This window comes from Clinocottus analis, unplaced genomic scaffold (assembly GCF_023055335.1).
Source record: "Clinocottus analis isolate CAN_PGR_092001 unplaced genomic scaffold, fCliAna1.0.p SCAF_41, whole genome shotgun sequence".
Lineage (NCBI taxonomy): Eukaryota > Metazoa > Chordata > Actinopteri > Perciformes > Cottidae > Clinocottus > Clinocottus analis.
The window spans coordinates 372,551-387,419 of record NW_027176165.1 but is presented as its reverse complement, the minus strand read 5'-3'; the positions used below and the strand labels follow the sequence as shown (position 1 = coordinate 387,419).

Sequence of the window (14,869 nt, the reverse complement as noted above, 5' to 3'; positions counted from 1 at the left end):
CTCAAAATGTGTACTTAAAGTTGATTAAAAATGTTAAAATGGTAATAAAACATGTTTGCACTGCTGTGTTGGTGCTTTTACTTGAGGACTTCTTCCACTACTGGTGACAGATTTATATTACATTACAGATTTACACAATAAGTACAATTACATTAAGCTAATACACCCTGGTGTATAATTGTTATTACAATATACATACACATTTTTGATCAGGATTCCTTGATGAATCTGGTTTTGTGCACAGGGCTCTCCGTGTTCAGGTGACCCTGAACTTTTAGAGATCGAGTGTGAATCTATATATCGGCCTGCATCGTCTCTCCTCTTCTGCCTCGCTCCAGGTGTCAGGAGGAAGAGGAGGAGGTGTGAAGTTGACCCTGTACCAGTACAAGACCTGCCCGTTCTGCAGCAAGGTGCGAGCCTTCCTGGACTACCACGGGCTGCAGTACGAGATCGTGGAGGTGAACCCGGTGATGAGGAAGGAGATCAAGTGGTCGGTCTACAGAAAAGTGCCCATCCTGATGGTGGACAGCGACGTGGTAAGACTTCAGTCTCTAGTCACGCCTCCTCAGTCCATACATGGTCACTTCCTGTTCACTGGTCGCTAAAGCCAAGATGGCGGAAATCGAGGCCTCATGACGACTACATCCACTTCCTGTATGATTTTAAAATAGATGCTAACATGAAGTAAAAACCTTTTCTATACTTTAAAGTAGAAAAGGAAAAGGAAATGTTCTGTTATCTATTATTTGCCCCATAATTAAATCCTCTGTGTCTTTTCTCTCTGCAGCAACTGAATGACTCGTCCGTCATCATCAGCTCCCTCAAGACGTATTTAATGAGCAAGTAAGTTATGGCCCTCGTGTGGTAAATGTTGTAATGTGACGAGTAGGAGGACAGCTCACCTACAAAAAGTGAAAGATATTAACTTCTGAAGGATATTAACTAATGAACGATATTAACTACTGTAAAATTCGGCTACTTTTTTCCCTCAACTTTGACTCGTGCAGCTGATATGTGGATTCTTCCAATTCTAAATTTAGCAGCAGTTGCAGAGATCTGGTACAAAATTCACGTAAAATATTCCTAAATCCTTTTCACGAGTGATGTGCACACAGCCACCCAGCTTAGTGGAGTCTATCAGCTAGCCTAGCCTAGCTGCATCATGGCGGCAGCTAGCCTAGCTGCGCCGTGGAGGCAGCTAGCCTAGCCTAGCCTAGCTGCGCCGTGGAGGCAGCTAGCCTAGCTGCGCCGTGGAGGCAGCTAGCCTAGCTGCGCCGTGGAGGCAGCTAGCCTAGCCTAGCTGCGCCGTGGAGGCAGCTAGCCTAGCCTAGCCTAGCTGCGCCGTGGAGGCAGTAGCATCAACAGTGGGTGCCGGCAGAGAGCCAAGCGGGATAGGAACAACAACACAAAAAGCAGAAAAAACACTTCACAACTTTTAATTGTATTTAAAAAATGATAATAATAAATTAGCTATAACTTTGTGATTGTGTTCAGGCCCAGCAGGCCTGACGGTCTGACACTGCTCTTTATTTTATTCATTTTTTGAAATGCCCTAGATTTTTTGGAAAAAAAGTTTTTTAGTTTAAATGAACTATTTGCATCATCGATGAATCATCAAAAGCTTCTACAAATGTCAGATTTCTCTGCTTTTCTTTGTCGTACGTGACGGTAAAATACATATATTTCGTCTTTTTGTTTTGTTTAAGACACTTACAGAAAATTAAAATTATAACGGCAGTTTTTCACTATTTTCATTTATTTTAGAAAATGTTCAAAGTGATTTAATCAAAAAAATTGTCTCCAGGGACAAAAGCGTGTCCGACATAATTCGCTGCTACCCCGAGATGAAGTCTGTGAACGAGCGCGGGAAGGAGGTGACGGAGTACAGCAACAAGTACTGGGTGATGCTGGGAGAGGGCCAGGCGGCCGCGCTCTACCCCGACAAGGACGCGCAGAAGTGAGTCCTGCTTCCTGCTTCCTAGTCACGTGACCTGCACACAGGTCACGTGACTAGGACACAACGTGTGTTTTCTGGTAACTGAGTCGTATGTGAGTGACTGAGCTGCCTGATGTTCACTCTGCTGCATGTCTCCAGGTGAGCAGAGAGAGTTGGTTCACCTTCACACTCAGTAACACTTCAACTCTTCAAATGTGTCGCTTCTTATTCATCTGTTGACATTCTTTAAAAAAAATGCATTCTCCCCCCCCTCTCAATTTTATTTCTAAAAGTGAGATTCATTTTTTATATTTTTTTTAAATTGTGAAAGTAAGGCTTTCTGTTTCTATTTTATTTCTAAAAGTAATATTTTCAGTTTTTAATTATTTTTGTCGTGAATAGCCAGAAACGCCTGCTGGTCCATACTCTTATTTTGAAAGGTCGCTCTCGTCCAGTGACGGTGTTAAACGACAGTGTGAGCGACGTGAACCTTTGTTCTCAGAGAGGAGATCAAGTGGCGCCAGTGGGCCGACGACTGGCTCGTGCATCTCATATCTCCCAACGTGTACCGAACCTCCGGCGAGGCCTTGGCTTCCTTCGACTACATCGTGCGTGAAGGGAAGTTCGGTACGTACGAAGGATTCTTCGCCAAGTACGTCGGCGCCACGGCCATGTTCCTCATCGCCAAGCGGCTGAAGAGTCGGTGAGACAATAAACTGTTAAAACGATTTGGTTCAATGCTGTGCTTCTAGAAATGCTTTTCAAGCTTCCTCCTCGTCCTCCTCCTCCTCTTCCTCCTCCTCCTCCTCAGGCACAAGCTGCAGGACGACGTGCGGCAGGACCTCTACAAGGCCGTGAACGACTGGGTCTCGGCCATCGGAAAGAAGAGGAAGTTCATGGGCGGAGCCCGTCCCAACCTGGCCGACCTGGTGAGGACGCGTCAGCCGTCTCATCTGCAAATGTTCTGTTTGTATTTTAATTGGATAAATTTTTTAAACTCACAATAAACAACACAGGTCTGAAGCCGAACGCGACAGATTTATGCAAAAACCTAACTTGCATTTTCAAATGTAACCGAATAATTTGACATTATGTATGTATTTATTATCAGATGCACAAAAGTTAGAGAAGCAAAAGCTCTTCAAAAACACAATATAAATAAACAGTATATTCAAAATAAAATAATGTATAATGAAGAGAATCTTTAAAATAGTTTAAATGTAACACATTTATTGTTTTGTGTTTGTGTAGAAAGGTGTGCAGTAACTTTTGTAAACAGCACTTTAATATATATGTACACACAAATGGTGATTAATCAAATAATTGTCATAATTAGTTTTTAAAATCCAGTCAGAGGCTTAAGATGTCCTGTAACGGCTCCTGTACAGACGAGAAACACTTCAAACAATATTCTAATGTTTATTCTTTATCTGATGTAGTTTTTCTCTAACCCCGCCCCCGTCTCCGCCTGCAGGCGGTGTTCGGCGTCCTGCGGGTGATGGAGGGCCTGCAGGCCTTCGACGACATGATGGAGAACACCAAAGTCAAACCCTGGTATGGACGCATGGAGCAGGCGTCGCTCAACCACGAGGGCCGCGAGTGAGCGAGGGACGAGTCCACCGGAGCGCGTGGAGCCTCAGAAGACGAGGACGGAGAAGCGAGAAGAGAGTTTAAATCTGAAGACGTCAAAGTAGAGAAAGAGATCCCACGTGAAAACACTGTCACCTTCCATCTGGTTTGCACAGGGGCCGTCCGGCCGGCGGCTCTTGGAGGCGTTCCTGACCCCTGCTGGTGAACTGTGGGAACTGCAGCCAATAACAATCAATACAGTAAAGTCGGTTTTTCTTTACAGAAGCGATTCTGTTCATTTCCTGCAAATGTGCTTGTTTTATTTTTCATTCTGGCGAGCTGAACGTCTGCCGTAGTGTCAATTTAATACTGTAAAGCCTGCAGATCTGGACAGGTATTTCTTTTTACACATTTCTGGGATTAAGTGGTGTCAGAAAAAATGCTTGAAAATATTCTTCCTCACCATGGACAAACAACTGCTAATGCTTTCTGAATGAAGTTTATTTCAGCAGGTTTTTTTCTCTAATGCTTTAAATATGGAAAAACATCTATTGTTTTTGGCCTTTTTTTCTCCTGATAAATGTTTAGTTTTAGCTTTCAACTTCCCAACAGAAAACAATTCAAGAGGAGAAAACTAATTGAAAAACATTTTATTGGTGATCAATGAAGCACCACTGAGTTTTAATTGAAAAGGTTGATATTTGTATTTTGTTGAAGTTGATTTTAAAAGCTGATACTTTCAGTTTTGTCTGAAGAAAAAAAAGTTATTTAGAAAAAAAGTGTTTGAGAACTTGATTCCAATCAGTTTATTTCAGGTGACCGATCAGGATCAGCTCGGCAGCGAGAAATCAATAAACTCATCAGCTCTTTGGGGGTTAAGTTATATTAAAGAGCGGCCGGTTTGAATGTTTTTATTAATCCGGATGCATTTACTGAACTAATTGTATTAAAACCAACTCCATGTCTGTAATTGTATAAATAAACAAGAAAACTTGGAGTTATTTCATGAAGACAAACCAGCAGCATCTCATCTCGTGAGTTCTTTCAGTCATATTTCTTCCATCAGTTTCTACTTTTTTTTCTGGAATAATTTAAATTAAAAGCCAATTTTTTGCTGAACAAATAGACCTTGTGTTGGTGCACCAGTTAAAGTGAGAATACTACAGAGTGAATCACAGAGTTGAGGATGAAATGTGCAATATGTTTTGTTTCCTGAGGCTGAAATAATAATTCTCATCACTGAATTATGTGTTTGACTCTTGTGGGGCTCCGTCTAATTAAAAGAAAGGAGGATAACTAATATAAAAGATGACAAACTTCCAGTAAAGCTGACAAGGTTTTATTTCAGACATTTGGTTCAACGATGAAGATCATTCTGGTAAATAATCCACATAATCACAGACTTCTGTCTCAACATCACGATCAAATCTTTGAGTGTTTCTGGAAAACCTCCAATGCGCTTCAGCAGCTAAACCTTTTTCTGTGAAATATTGATCTAAACTTAATTCGCAGCTCATCTGACCCACAAGTCTTTGCTCCACATGGTGGAATCCTTAAAAACATAAAATAGACAAAAAAAGTTAAAAGCGCTCAAACACTTTATATTTGAGCAGCAGATGTTGAAATAAAACAAAACTATTGTGACGACACCAAAGCGCTTTTTCCATCTCCACAAAGTAACTCGACGAGTGAATCTGTTGAAACATTTTAATCCTGAACCTTTTTGCTCCGCTTGATCGCTTACACCCAAACTTCTTTCCTGCAGTGCCTCGTTTTAAATGAACCGACGCAGAAACACGAGGGAGTTCCTTCTGAAGCAGAGACGCACACGTTGCTGTTGGAGTTCTTTGAAGACGTCTCCAGAGACGTTTATGCGTTTAAAACACGTCGCGGTCCTCGCTCAGCTGCATCCAACATGGCGGCTCCTCCTCCGCCTGCTTCACGAGCCCCAGAACACGGAGGTCAGCTGACCTTTAGGCGGACAGATCTGTCGGCTCTGCAGCGACGTCTACGATCACAGAAGCAAAGACACGTCATGAATGTACAGTCTCGTAAAAATAAGTCCCTTTTAACGTTGGTTTTCCTTATTGCAGCTTGTTTTAATATAATAACATAATAAATATATAAAACATATTAAATATACATTTTATATTAAATATAATATAAATATACATACTCTACACAAAAGGTACATTTGCCTGTATTTTTCTTTTTCTTGAAGTCTATTTTAGATTCACTATCGAGTACACAAATGTAAATATTCATGCGTCTTACTAAAACAGAGAAGTCTTTCATCTTTCAAATCGAAAGATACTTTCTGAGAAGTACTTTTGATTACTTTGTTTAGCGTAGAAGATGAATAAAAATAAAAGTAACGCACATCGAGAAAATGTTTGAGTCTGATGACGGAGCCCATCTGTCCACTGCCGGTCACCGCTTCAATCCTGCAGACAGAGACACCAAGAGTACACCAAGAGTACACCAAGAGTACACCAAGAGTACACCATGAGGACACCATGAGGACACCATGAGGACACCAAGAGTACACCATGAGGACACCATGAGTACACCAAGAGGACACCAAGAGTACACCAAGAGGACACCAAGAGTACACCAAGAGGACACCAAGAGTACACCAAGAGGACACCAAGAGGACACCAAGAGTACACCAAGAGTACACCAAGAGGACACCAAGAGTACACCAAGAGGACACCAAGAGTACACCAAGAGTACACCAAGAGTACACCAGGAGGACACCAGGAGTACACCAAGAGTACACCATGAGGACACCAAGAGGACACCAAGAGGACACCATGAGTACACCATGAGGACACCATGAGTACACCATGAGGACACCAAGAGTACACCAAGAGTACACCAAGAGTACACCATGAGGACACCAAGAGTACACCATGAGTACACCATGAGGACACCATGAGGACACCAAGAGTACACCAAGAGTACACCAAGAGTACACCATGAGGACACCAAGAGTACACCAAGAGTACACCAAGAGGACACCATGAGGACACCAAGAGTACACCAAGAGTACACCAAGAGTACACCATGAGGACACCAAGAGTACACCAAGAGTACACCAAGAGTACACCAAGAGTACACCAAGAGTACACCATGAGGACACCATGAGGACACCATGAGGACACCAAGAGTACACCATGAGGACACCATGAGGACACCAAGAGTACACCAAGAGTACACCATGAGTACACAGGAGACAGAAACATGTGGCGTGAGCGTGGTACCTGGGCAGGTACTCGTCTTTCAGGAGCAGGATGAGCTTCCAGAACTGACTCTGATAGAGTTTCATCAACGCGTTGCCACAAACCTGAAGGACACACACACACACACACACACACACACACACACACACACACACACACACACACACACACACACACACCTGCTGTCACTGCAATACTCTGTTTACTAGTACCACAGGGAGAGAATACTGCATGTATTACCAGTTGTACTTCAAGTAATGACTGATCAGTTCATGTTTAATGTTACTGCAACAACGTGTACCTGTGGATGTACAGTAAAAAATACAACATGTACCTGTGGATGTACAGTAAAAAGTACAACATGTACCTGTGGATGTACAGTAAAAAGTACAACATGTACCTGTGGATGTACAGTAAAAAGTACAACGTGTACCTGTGGATGTACAGTAAAAAGTACAACATGTACCTGTGGATGTACAGTAAAAAGTAAAACATGTACCTGTGGATGTACAGTAAAAAGTACAACGTGTACCTGTGGATGTACAGTAAAAAGTACAACGTGTACCTGTGGATGTACAGTAAAAAGTACAACGTGTACCTGTGGATGTACAGTAAAATGTACAACATGTACCTGTGGATGTACAGTAAAATGTACAACATGTACCTGTGGATGTACAGTAAAATGTACAACATGTACCTGTGGATGTACAGTAAAATGTACAACATGTACCTGTGGATGTAGTACAGTAAAAAGTACAACGTGTACCTGTGGATGTAGTACAGTAAAAAGTACAACGTGTACCTGTGGATGTAGTACAGTAAAAAGTACAACGTGTACCTGTGCATGTACAGTAAAAAGTACAAGTGTACCTGTGGGTGTAGTAAAAAGTACAAGGTGTACCTGTGGGTGTAGTAAAAAGTACAAGGTGTACCTGTGGGTGTAGTAAAAAGTACAAGGTGTACCTGTGGATGTAGTAAAAAGTACAAGGTGTACCTGTGGATGTAGTAAAAAGTACAAGGTGTACCTGTGGATGTAGTAAAAAGTACAAGGTGTACCTGTGGATGTAGTAAAAAGTACAAGGTGTACCTGTGGGTGTAGTAAAAAGTACAAGGTGTACCTGTGGATGTAGTAAAAAGTACAAGGTGTACCTGTGGATGTAGTAAAAAGTACAAGGTGTACCTGTGGGTGTAGTAAAAAGTACAAGGTGTACCTGTGGGTGTAGTAAAAAGTACAAGGTGTACCTGTGGGTGTAGTAAAAAGTAACACTCGCCTCCAGGAAGTCGAACAGCAGCGTGGCCGTGATGTCAGCGAGCGGCTCCATGTTCAGCATCTGAGCGAGCCAGCGCCAGCCGTTGTTGAGCCCGTGAGGAGCCGACTGACAGCAGCGAGGAGAAACACAGAGGGAGGTGTACATGCAACTATATATATATATATATATATATATATATATATATATATATATATATATATATATATATATATATATATATATATATATATATATATATAAATAAAGATTGGGTGTGTCTTACCCCCTGCTTGGAGCCGTAGGGCCACCTCAGCTGGATGATGGCGGCGTAGAACCGGATCATCCCAGACATCCTCTTCAGGAAAATGTCCTGACCTTCGACCCCGAAGTCGTCCACGCGGTACCCGAGAATCCTGAGGATGAAAAGGCTCATTAGTGATCACTCAAAGCATTAATACCTAGAGGGGGGCGGGGCTGACCTCTGGTAGTCCTCCACCGTCGTGCCGTCCTTCATGGGCGGGTAGTGCGGCACGGCGTACGGACACTTCTTGTGCAGGTGAGCGAGGATGAGCTCGCCCACCCGAGGGTGCAGCTCCCAGACGCCCGACGCCACCACGGCGATCGGGAACGCGGCCTCGTGGTGAGACGCCACCTCCTCCTCTGCTTGTTTCTGAAGCGGGAAGAGAGAAAATATTATTTATTAAAATATAATAATATGTATGTAAAATCCTCCTGCAGCTGCCTGGAGCGACCCACATTTAGTTTTTCTTGGATAAAGCAGAAAACACAAAAGAAACTCACCACAAACTTCTCGGCCAGCTTGAAGCTGACAAAGTGCAGGCCCTGAGCATGCTGGGAGGTGGACACGTTCACGCCGCCCGACGACACCCGGCCTCCCGACAGCAGCTTCCCGATCCGGTCAAAGATCTCGCGGAGCTGCGATCCCGAGTTGCTGGAGATCTGACTGACGGGGATGCTGGCCGCCTTCTGCAGCTCCAGCTTCAGCTTCTTGGACTTCAGACCCAGAGGAGAGCAATCACACCCAGAGGAGAGCAACCAGATACAGAGAAGAGCAATCAGACCCAGAGGAGAGCAATCAAACCCAGAGGAGAGCAATCACACCCAGAGGAGAGCAATCAGACCCAGAGAAGAGCAACCACACCCAGAGGAGAGCAACCACACCCAGAGGAGAGCAATCAAACCCAGAGGAGAGCAACCAGACCCAGAGGAGAGCAACCAGACCCAGAGGAGAGCAACCAGACCCAGAGGAGAGCAACCAGACCCAGAGGAGAGCAATCAGACCCAGAGGAGAGCAACCAGACCCAGAGGAGAGCAACCAGACCCAGAGGAGAGCAACCAGACCCAGAGAAGAGCAATCAGACCCAGAGAAGAGCAATCAAACCCAGAGGAGAGCAAGCAGATACAGAGAAGAGCAATCAGACCCAGAGAAGAGCAACCACACCCAGAGGAGAGCAAGCAAACCCAGAGGAGAGCAATCACACCCAGAGGAAAGCAATCACACCCAGAGAAGAGCAATTTTTAGTCATCTTTTCACACACACACACACACACACACACACACACACACACGCACACACACACACACACACACACACACACACACACACACACACACACACACACACACCTGTGTGTCTTTGGCGGTGTTCAGCTGCTCGAAGGCCTGTGCACAGCGAGCAGCTGACTCCTGCAGCTCCTGGTACCACTTCAGCGTTCCGTCTTCAGCGCTGTTCTGCAGACCTGTTGGCGGACGGAGGCGTGTACTGTAGGTATCCATCTTGGATATAGTGATGAAGATCTTGAATATATGTATACATGTGTTAAACATCTGGATGGATTGAGTACCCCCTCACCTTTCCTCTTGGCCTTCTCTTTGGCCGACTCCGCTGCCTTCTTCTGCGCCTCCTGCTGCGCCTGCAGCGCCTGCTGCTTCCGGCGCTGCTCCTCCTCTTCCTCGTCCCTCTTCTTCTTGTCCTGGGCCTTGGCCACGTCCTCCTGCATCATCCGGATCAGCGCCCTCATCTCGTGCAGCGCTCGCTCGGCCACGGTCATGTCATCCACGCTGGGGAACTCTCCCTGGAAGGAAAACACGTCCCGGTGGACATTCATTAAATACTTTCCTGCTATTTTGTGAATCAGTTAAGTAATTATCGTATTCTCATCCCACAACAGCCTGAATGAAGTCGCCATCAGCTCCTTCTGGAGGACCGGCAGCAGTCTGGTTCAGCACCGGCAGGACGGCGGTGACGAGCGGACCATCTCAACGCTGATTGGCTGACACAACTATGACTCACGCGTTTTTGCTGCCGGAGTTGGGAAATTTCAACTCGCCCAGCGACCTGCAGGCTGTTCGTGCTGCTTCTACACGTCTGACGCGCTGCCCGCTGGAAAATACACATCTACGCAGCTTCTACGCGGCTGTGCATTGACTTTACATGAAATCTTGACGTGCGTCAAAATCTCGACGCGTTCGGTGTGAACACAGCATAAAGGTAAAAAATTCATATGGTGTTTTGTGCGATTCTGGAGGTTTCACGATACATCGTGGCAGTGTTTCCTCTTCCGTTATATTAGGGGGGGAAGAAGTAATGTAATGTTCCTTTTCCTATGAACAGGTCTACACCTTGTTCTGTTATCACACAAACTGACCGTATGTTATTGATGGGATCTACACTGAGAACTCGTGAGAACAATGTCGTTCCCACTGATCCCTGACACGTAATGAACTGAGGTCTCACAACACAGACTGACCTCCGCCGTCTTGCGCACCACCTCCGACAGCTGGGAGCACAGCTGGTTCCCGCGGACGCAGAAGGCGCTGAGGCTGGCCGGCGGGAGCTCCGTCCTGGTCTGGGTGGAGGGCTCCAGCAGCTGGTTGAGCTGCAGGATCTCCTCCTGGATGGTGTTGAGGTTGCGCAGACGCTCGCGGCCGTCTGCCTGCCGCTGCCGCTCGTGCTCCGCCTCCCGCAGGCGCTGCTGCTCCGCCTCCCGCAGGCGCAGGTTGAGGATCTGACGCCCGGGGATGAAAACGTGTGTTTATAGAATGCACACAAAAAAAACATGCCGCCAAAACAGGAGGCGCGAGTTCAGGTGGATGTTGCAGAATAAAATTGTGTGGCTGATGTCGTCATGTGACTTAGTGGAGTTCCTCTATAACATGAGGTCATGTGACCTGGTGGAGTTCCTCTATAACATGAGGTCATGTGACCTGGTGGAGTTCCTCTACAACATGAGGTCATGTGACCTGGTGGAGTTCCTCTATAACATGAGGTCATGTGACCTGGTGGAGTTCACACCTTCATTCTGTGCCGCTGCTCCTCCTTCAGCTTCTCCTGGCGCCCGATGCTCTCTTTGGTTCTGCGGGACAGAAAGAGAGAACCCGGCACGTGAATAACAGGTGAGACTCCGCCCAGACGGCGCTGGATCTGTCCCGCTGGTCTTACTCTCTGTCCATCATGTCCCTCATGCTCTGGAACTCCTGCCTCTGCTTCAGCTCCATGAACTCCTCGAAGCGCTTCAGCTGCTCCGACTCAGAGCTCGCCACCGCAGCCACCAGCCTCTCCTGCACCTCCTGCCGCCGCCGGAGCGCCGTCTGACCAGATGAAGACGGAGAAGGTTTTAAAAAGAAGCTTCACAAGAAAGGATAAGAGTCCAACATTACACATGAATCAATATACTGGAACGTGAAAGCTCATACAAAAACACACATGAATCATGAATAACCTGAAGGGGAAAAGCTAAACTAACCATATGAAATGATTAAATAATAAAGGAATTTTGATGAAAAGTATTTCAATAGAAAGCTTTGAAAAGATATGTTTGGGTTTATTTGCATTATAAACCTAAATCATTGGTGCTAATTATCTTCAGGTTATGCTTCAGAGCCCTCGTGTCTGACCTGGGCCTTTTCTCGTTGTTCCTTCTCAAATTTAATGATGCGCCCGGCCGTCTCCATGGCTTTGGGCGACAGCAGGGAGAGAGCCGGCAGTGACGCACAACTGTGAACTTTGCTGACATCTTCTTCCGGATCTTCATCCTTCGCCTCGTCACTAACGGCCTGCAGCGCGAGAAGAGAAGAGTCAGAAGCACAGACATGGAGGTGAAACAAGAGTTCAAGCTGAGTCACAGGAAGTAATACAAATGTTTATACAGAAGGAAGCACAACATCCAGGTAAATATTCCCTTGAAAAAACAACGTTTTTCCAATCTCAATGGAAGTAAAATGCATCTATTCTGCTGCTTATCAACTGTTATTTTGGATTTTTAATAACTGTAACTACAAAGATGCTATTGAGCGTGTGACCGAGGTCAGAGCATGTTGAACCACAGACACCCATCACTCAGACGAATGTAAGGTCTGACACCCGTTCAGGTAACATGATCCCATCAAGCAGCATCGGCACGTTTCATCTGCAGCTCTGCTCACGAGGCGCCAGTTACTCCTACTAATGTCTCAAGGACACGCACATCTACCAGACACCTGTTCAGCCTCCCCTTTGGAAGTTTCAGCAGCTGTATCTACAAACATGCATTGAGCGAGTGACCAAGGTCAGATAGAAAATCACTGTCTACTGTCACTCCCCCCGTGGAGATCACACACACGTGCCTATATACACTAAGATAACTGTGCACTTCTTCAGTTCCTTCTCGGACCCTGTCCCTGAGATTGAACCACTCTAATTGAGCAATTTAGTCCTGCAGGGCTGACCTCCAAGGAATAAGAGACTTTATACCACATAGTACCAACCATATAAGTGTACCGTATAAGCAAGGGGGCTTTCTTTGACTTCTCCAGTGCATTTAACTCCATCCAACCACTGCTGCTGAGTGAGAAGCTGCAGGTGGTGGGGGTAGACTCGTCCACCATCTCCTGGATCACTGACTACCTCACAGGCAGACCACAGTTTGTCAGAATGGACCGTGTGTTGTCTGAAACGGTGGGCAGTGATGTTGGAGCCCCACAGGGAACTGTTCTGTCTCCCTTCCTGTTCACCCTGTACACAGATGACTTCCAGTACAACACAGGGTCATCTGCAGAAGTACTCTGATGACTCTGCAGTGGTCGGGTGTATTAAGGATGGGCAGGAGGAGGAGTACAGAGCAGTGGTGAGTGACTTTGTGGAGTGGGCCGGTGAGAATCACCTGCTTCTGAACGTGAGCAAGACCAGAGAGATGGTGGTGGACTTCAGGAGGCAGACGACAGCTCCTAGACCTCTGAGTGTCCTGGGAGACGACGTGGACATGGTGGAGGAGTACAAGTACCTGGGTGTCTGCATCGACAGCCGACTGAACTGGAAGCCCAAGTTCACACACTTGATATACACTACACAAGTTACTCTGTGACCTCTCCCTTCACCCCGTCAGAAAACTGTGCGCTTCACCAACAGAACAGCAGAAAAGGTCGGCAGGACAGACGGACTCGCCTGCTCGCGCTCGATGGTCAGCGACGGGGCTGAGGACAGCGTGCCGTGCCTGCCGTTGAGGTCGGAGACGGACCCCGAGGTGGAGAGCGAGGCCGAGTTCTCATCGTGGAGGTCGGGGCTGGAGCCCCCGCGGCTGGAGCTCAGGAAGCAGGACTTCTGCAGGGGAAAAGAGGCGAGGCGCTCCAGTATGACCCCGGACTGAGAAGACAGGCTGAGGGCCTCTGTACAGCCCGCCAAAATATCCTGAAGGAAACAGATGAAAACTTGAGTTGACACAGATTCCGGCTTCACTTCTTCATCATCAACAAAACCTTAACGCAAAATAACATTCGTTTGTAAAGAAGACTTTCTACAAACTAATAGAACCTATAGAGGAACTATAGCATAGTGTCTCTCACACTCTCTCTCACTTTATATTGTGTTAAAATGAAACCACGTTGGTTAATGGGCGTCAGTGATGAAGATGACTCGGTAATTCAACTAGTTTAACAGCCGGACCACGTATTGGTGAAGCTGTAAACCGGCCTGGCGGACAGGAGATAACGCTCCATTACTTATATGACAAGAAGAAAGACAGTCATCCTTTATTAATCCCCTTGGGGACATTCTTCTCTGCATTTGACCCGTCCTTCGTTAAGGAGCAGCGGGCTGCCTGTGAGGAGCAGCGAGGAGCTAGGTGCCTTGCTCAGGGACACTTCATGTGAACCATGGGGGACTGGGGCTCGAACCTTCAGCCTCTGAATAAACTCACCTCGCCCCGTTCGGACCAGAACGGGTCGAACCTGATTTGTCCCTTGGGAGAGTTCTTTAAAGCCTCTAACGTCTCCCATCTTGAATTCTCAACCGGCATCTCGACAAAAACAACACACTCCAGCTAGCGTCCGGCTAAGTTTGAGTAACCGCCGGATGTGGTCACATAAATTACAGCTCGACGAGAAACAAGCCGCCGCGGTGCTTCCGGTTGGACAAAACGCGTCACTTACTTATTCAATACATAAATAGCATCGCGTGGGGATTAAAGCTAAAATATGTAAAATCTGTAATAGTACAATATTTATTTTAATAATGAGAGCATTTATGACCCGGCGGCTCAACCGATAACACCAAAATATTATAGTCCCGCAGTTTTGAATTACTATATGCGTTTTCTCTATTTACACAAATACTAATTTGTCTCACTAAAACTTAAAAGTATAATCGCAATACGTGGCAAAATACACACACACACACACACACACACACACACACACACACACACATACAAATATACACACACACACATTTATATATATATATATATATATATATATATATATATATATATATATATTTATATATATATATATATATATATATGTATATATATATATGTATATATATATATATATATATATATGTATATATATATGTATATATATATGTATATATA

At 45.6% G+C, this 14,869-nt stretch overlaps 2 protein-coding genes across 3 annotated transcripts in view; one reads left to right on the top strand and one right to left on the bottom strand.

Annotated features, from left to right (window-relative positions):
* ptgesl (prostaglandin E synthase 2-like) overlaps positions 1-4,521 on the top strand; it is a 5,203-nt gene extending 682 nt beyond the window's left edge. The window contains exons 2-7 of the mRNA XM_068598907.1: positions 339-536; positions 788-843; positions 1,805-1,957; positions 2,439-2,639; positions 2,748-2,865; positions 3,411-4,521. Of these exons, the coding sequence (XP_068455008.1) occupies positions 339-536; positions 788-843; positions 1,805-1,957; positions 2,439-2,639; positions 2,748-2,865; positions 3,411-3,539 (855 nt within the window). The 3' untranslated portion in view covers positions 3,540-4,521. The remainder of the gene's footprint in view (positions 1-338; positions 537-787; positions 844-1,804; positions 1,958-2,438; positions 2,640-2,747; positions 2,866-3,410) is intronic.
* Positions 4,522-4,828: 307 nt separating this feature from the next.
* Positions 4,829-14,335, bottom strand: gle1 (GLE1 RNA export mediator). Of its 2 annotated transcripts, XM_068598904.1 has the most exons (15): positions 14,192-14,335; positions 13,441-13,683; positions 11,916-12,074; positions 11,461-11,609; positions 11,314-11,374; positions 10,769-11,026; positions 9,871-10,093; positions 9,645-9,757; positions 8,799-9,011; positions 8,477-8,667; positions 8,281-8,410; positions 8,019-8,123; positions 6,769-6,851; positions 5,886-5,949; positions 4,829-5,513 (listed from the first exon to the last, which is right to left on the bottom strand). In XM_068598904.1, exons 1-15 carry the CDS (start codon positions 14,288-14,290, stop codon positions 5,445-5,447), a joined length of 2,160 nt encoding a protein of 719 aa, XP_068455005.1. In that variant the 5' UTR covers positions 14,291-14,335; the 3' UTR covers positions 4,829-5,444. The 2 variants fall into 2 exon arrangements, with proteins under 2 accessions (XP_068455005.1, XP_068455006.1); XM_068598905.1 differs by lacking the exon at positions 5,886-5,949.
* Positions 14,336-14,869: the final 534 nt, after the last annotated feature.

Bases quoted from the DNA above. Each gene is read 5' to 3' on its own strand.
- gle1 (XM_068598904.1), bottom strand. From the start codon at position 14,290: ATGCCGGTTGAGAATTCAAGATGGGAGACGTTAGAGGCTTTAAAGAAC. The intron at 9,012-9,644 runs GTGTGTGTGTGT...CTGGGTCTGAAG, and splicing joins ACACCGCCAAAGACACACAG to TCCAAGAAGCTGAAGCTGGA. The intron at 5,514-5,885 runs GTGCGTTACTTT...CTGTGATCGTAG, and splicing joins GACTCAAACATTTTCTCGAT to ACGTCGCTGCAGAGCCGACA.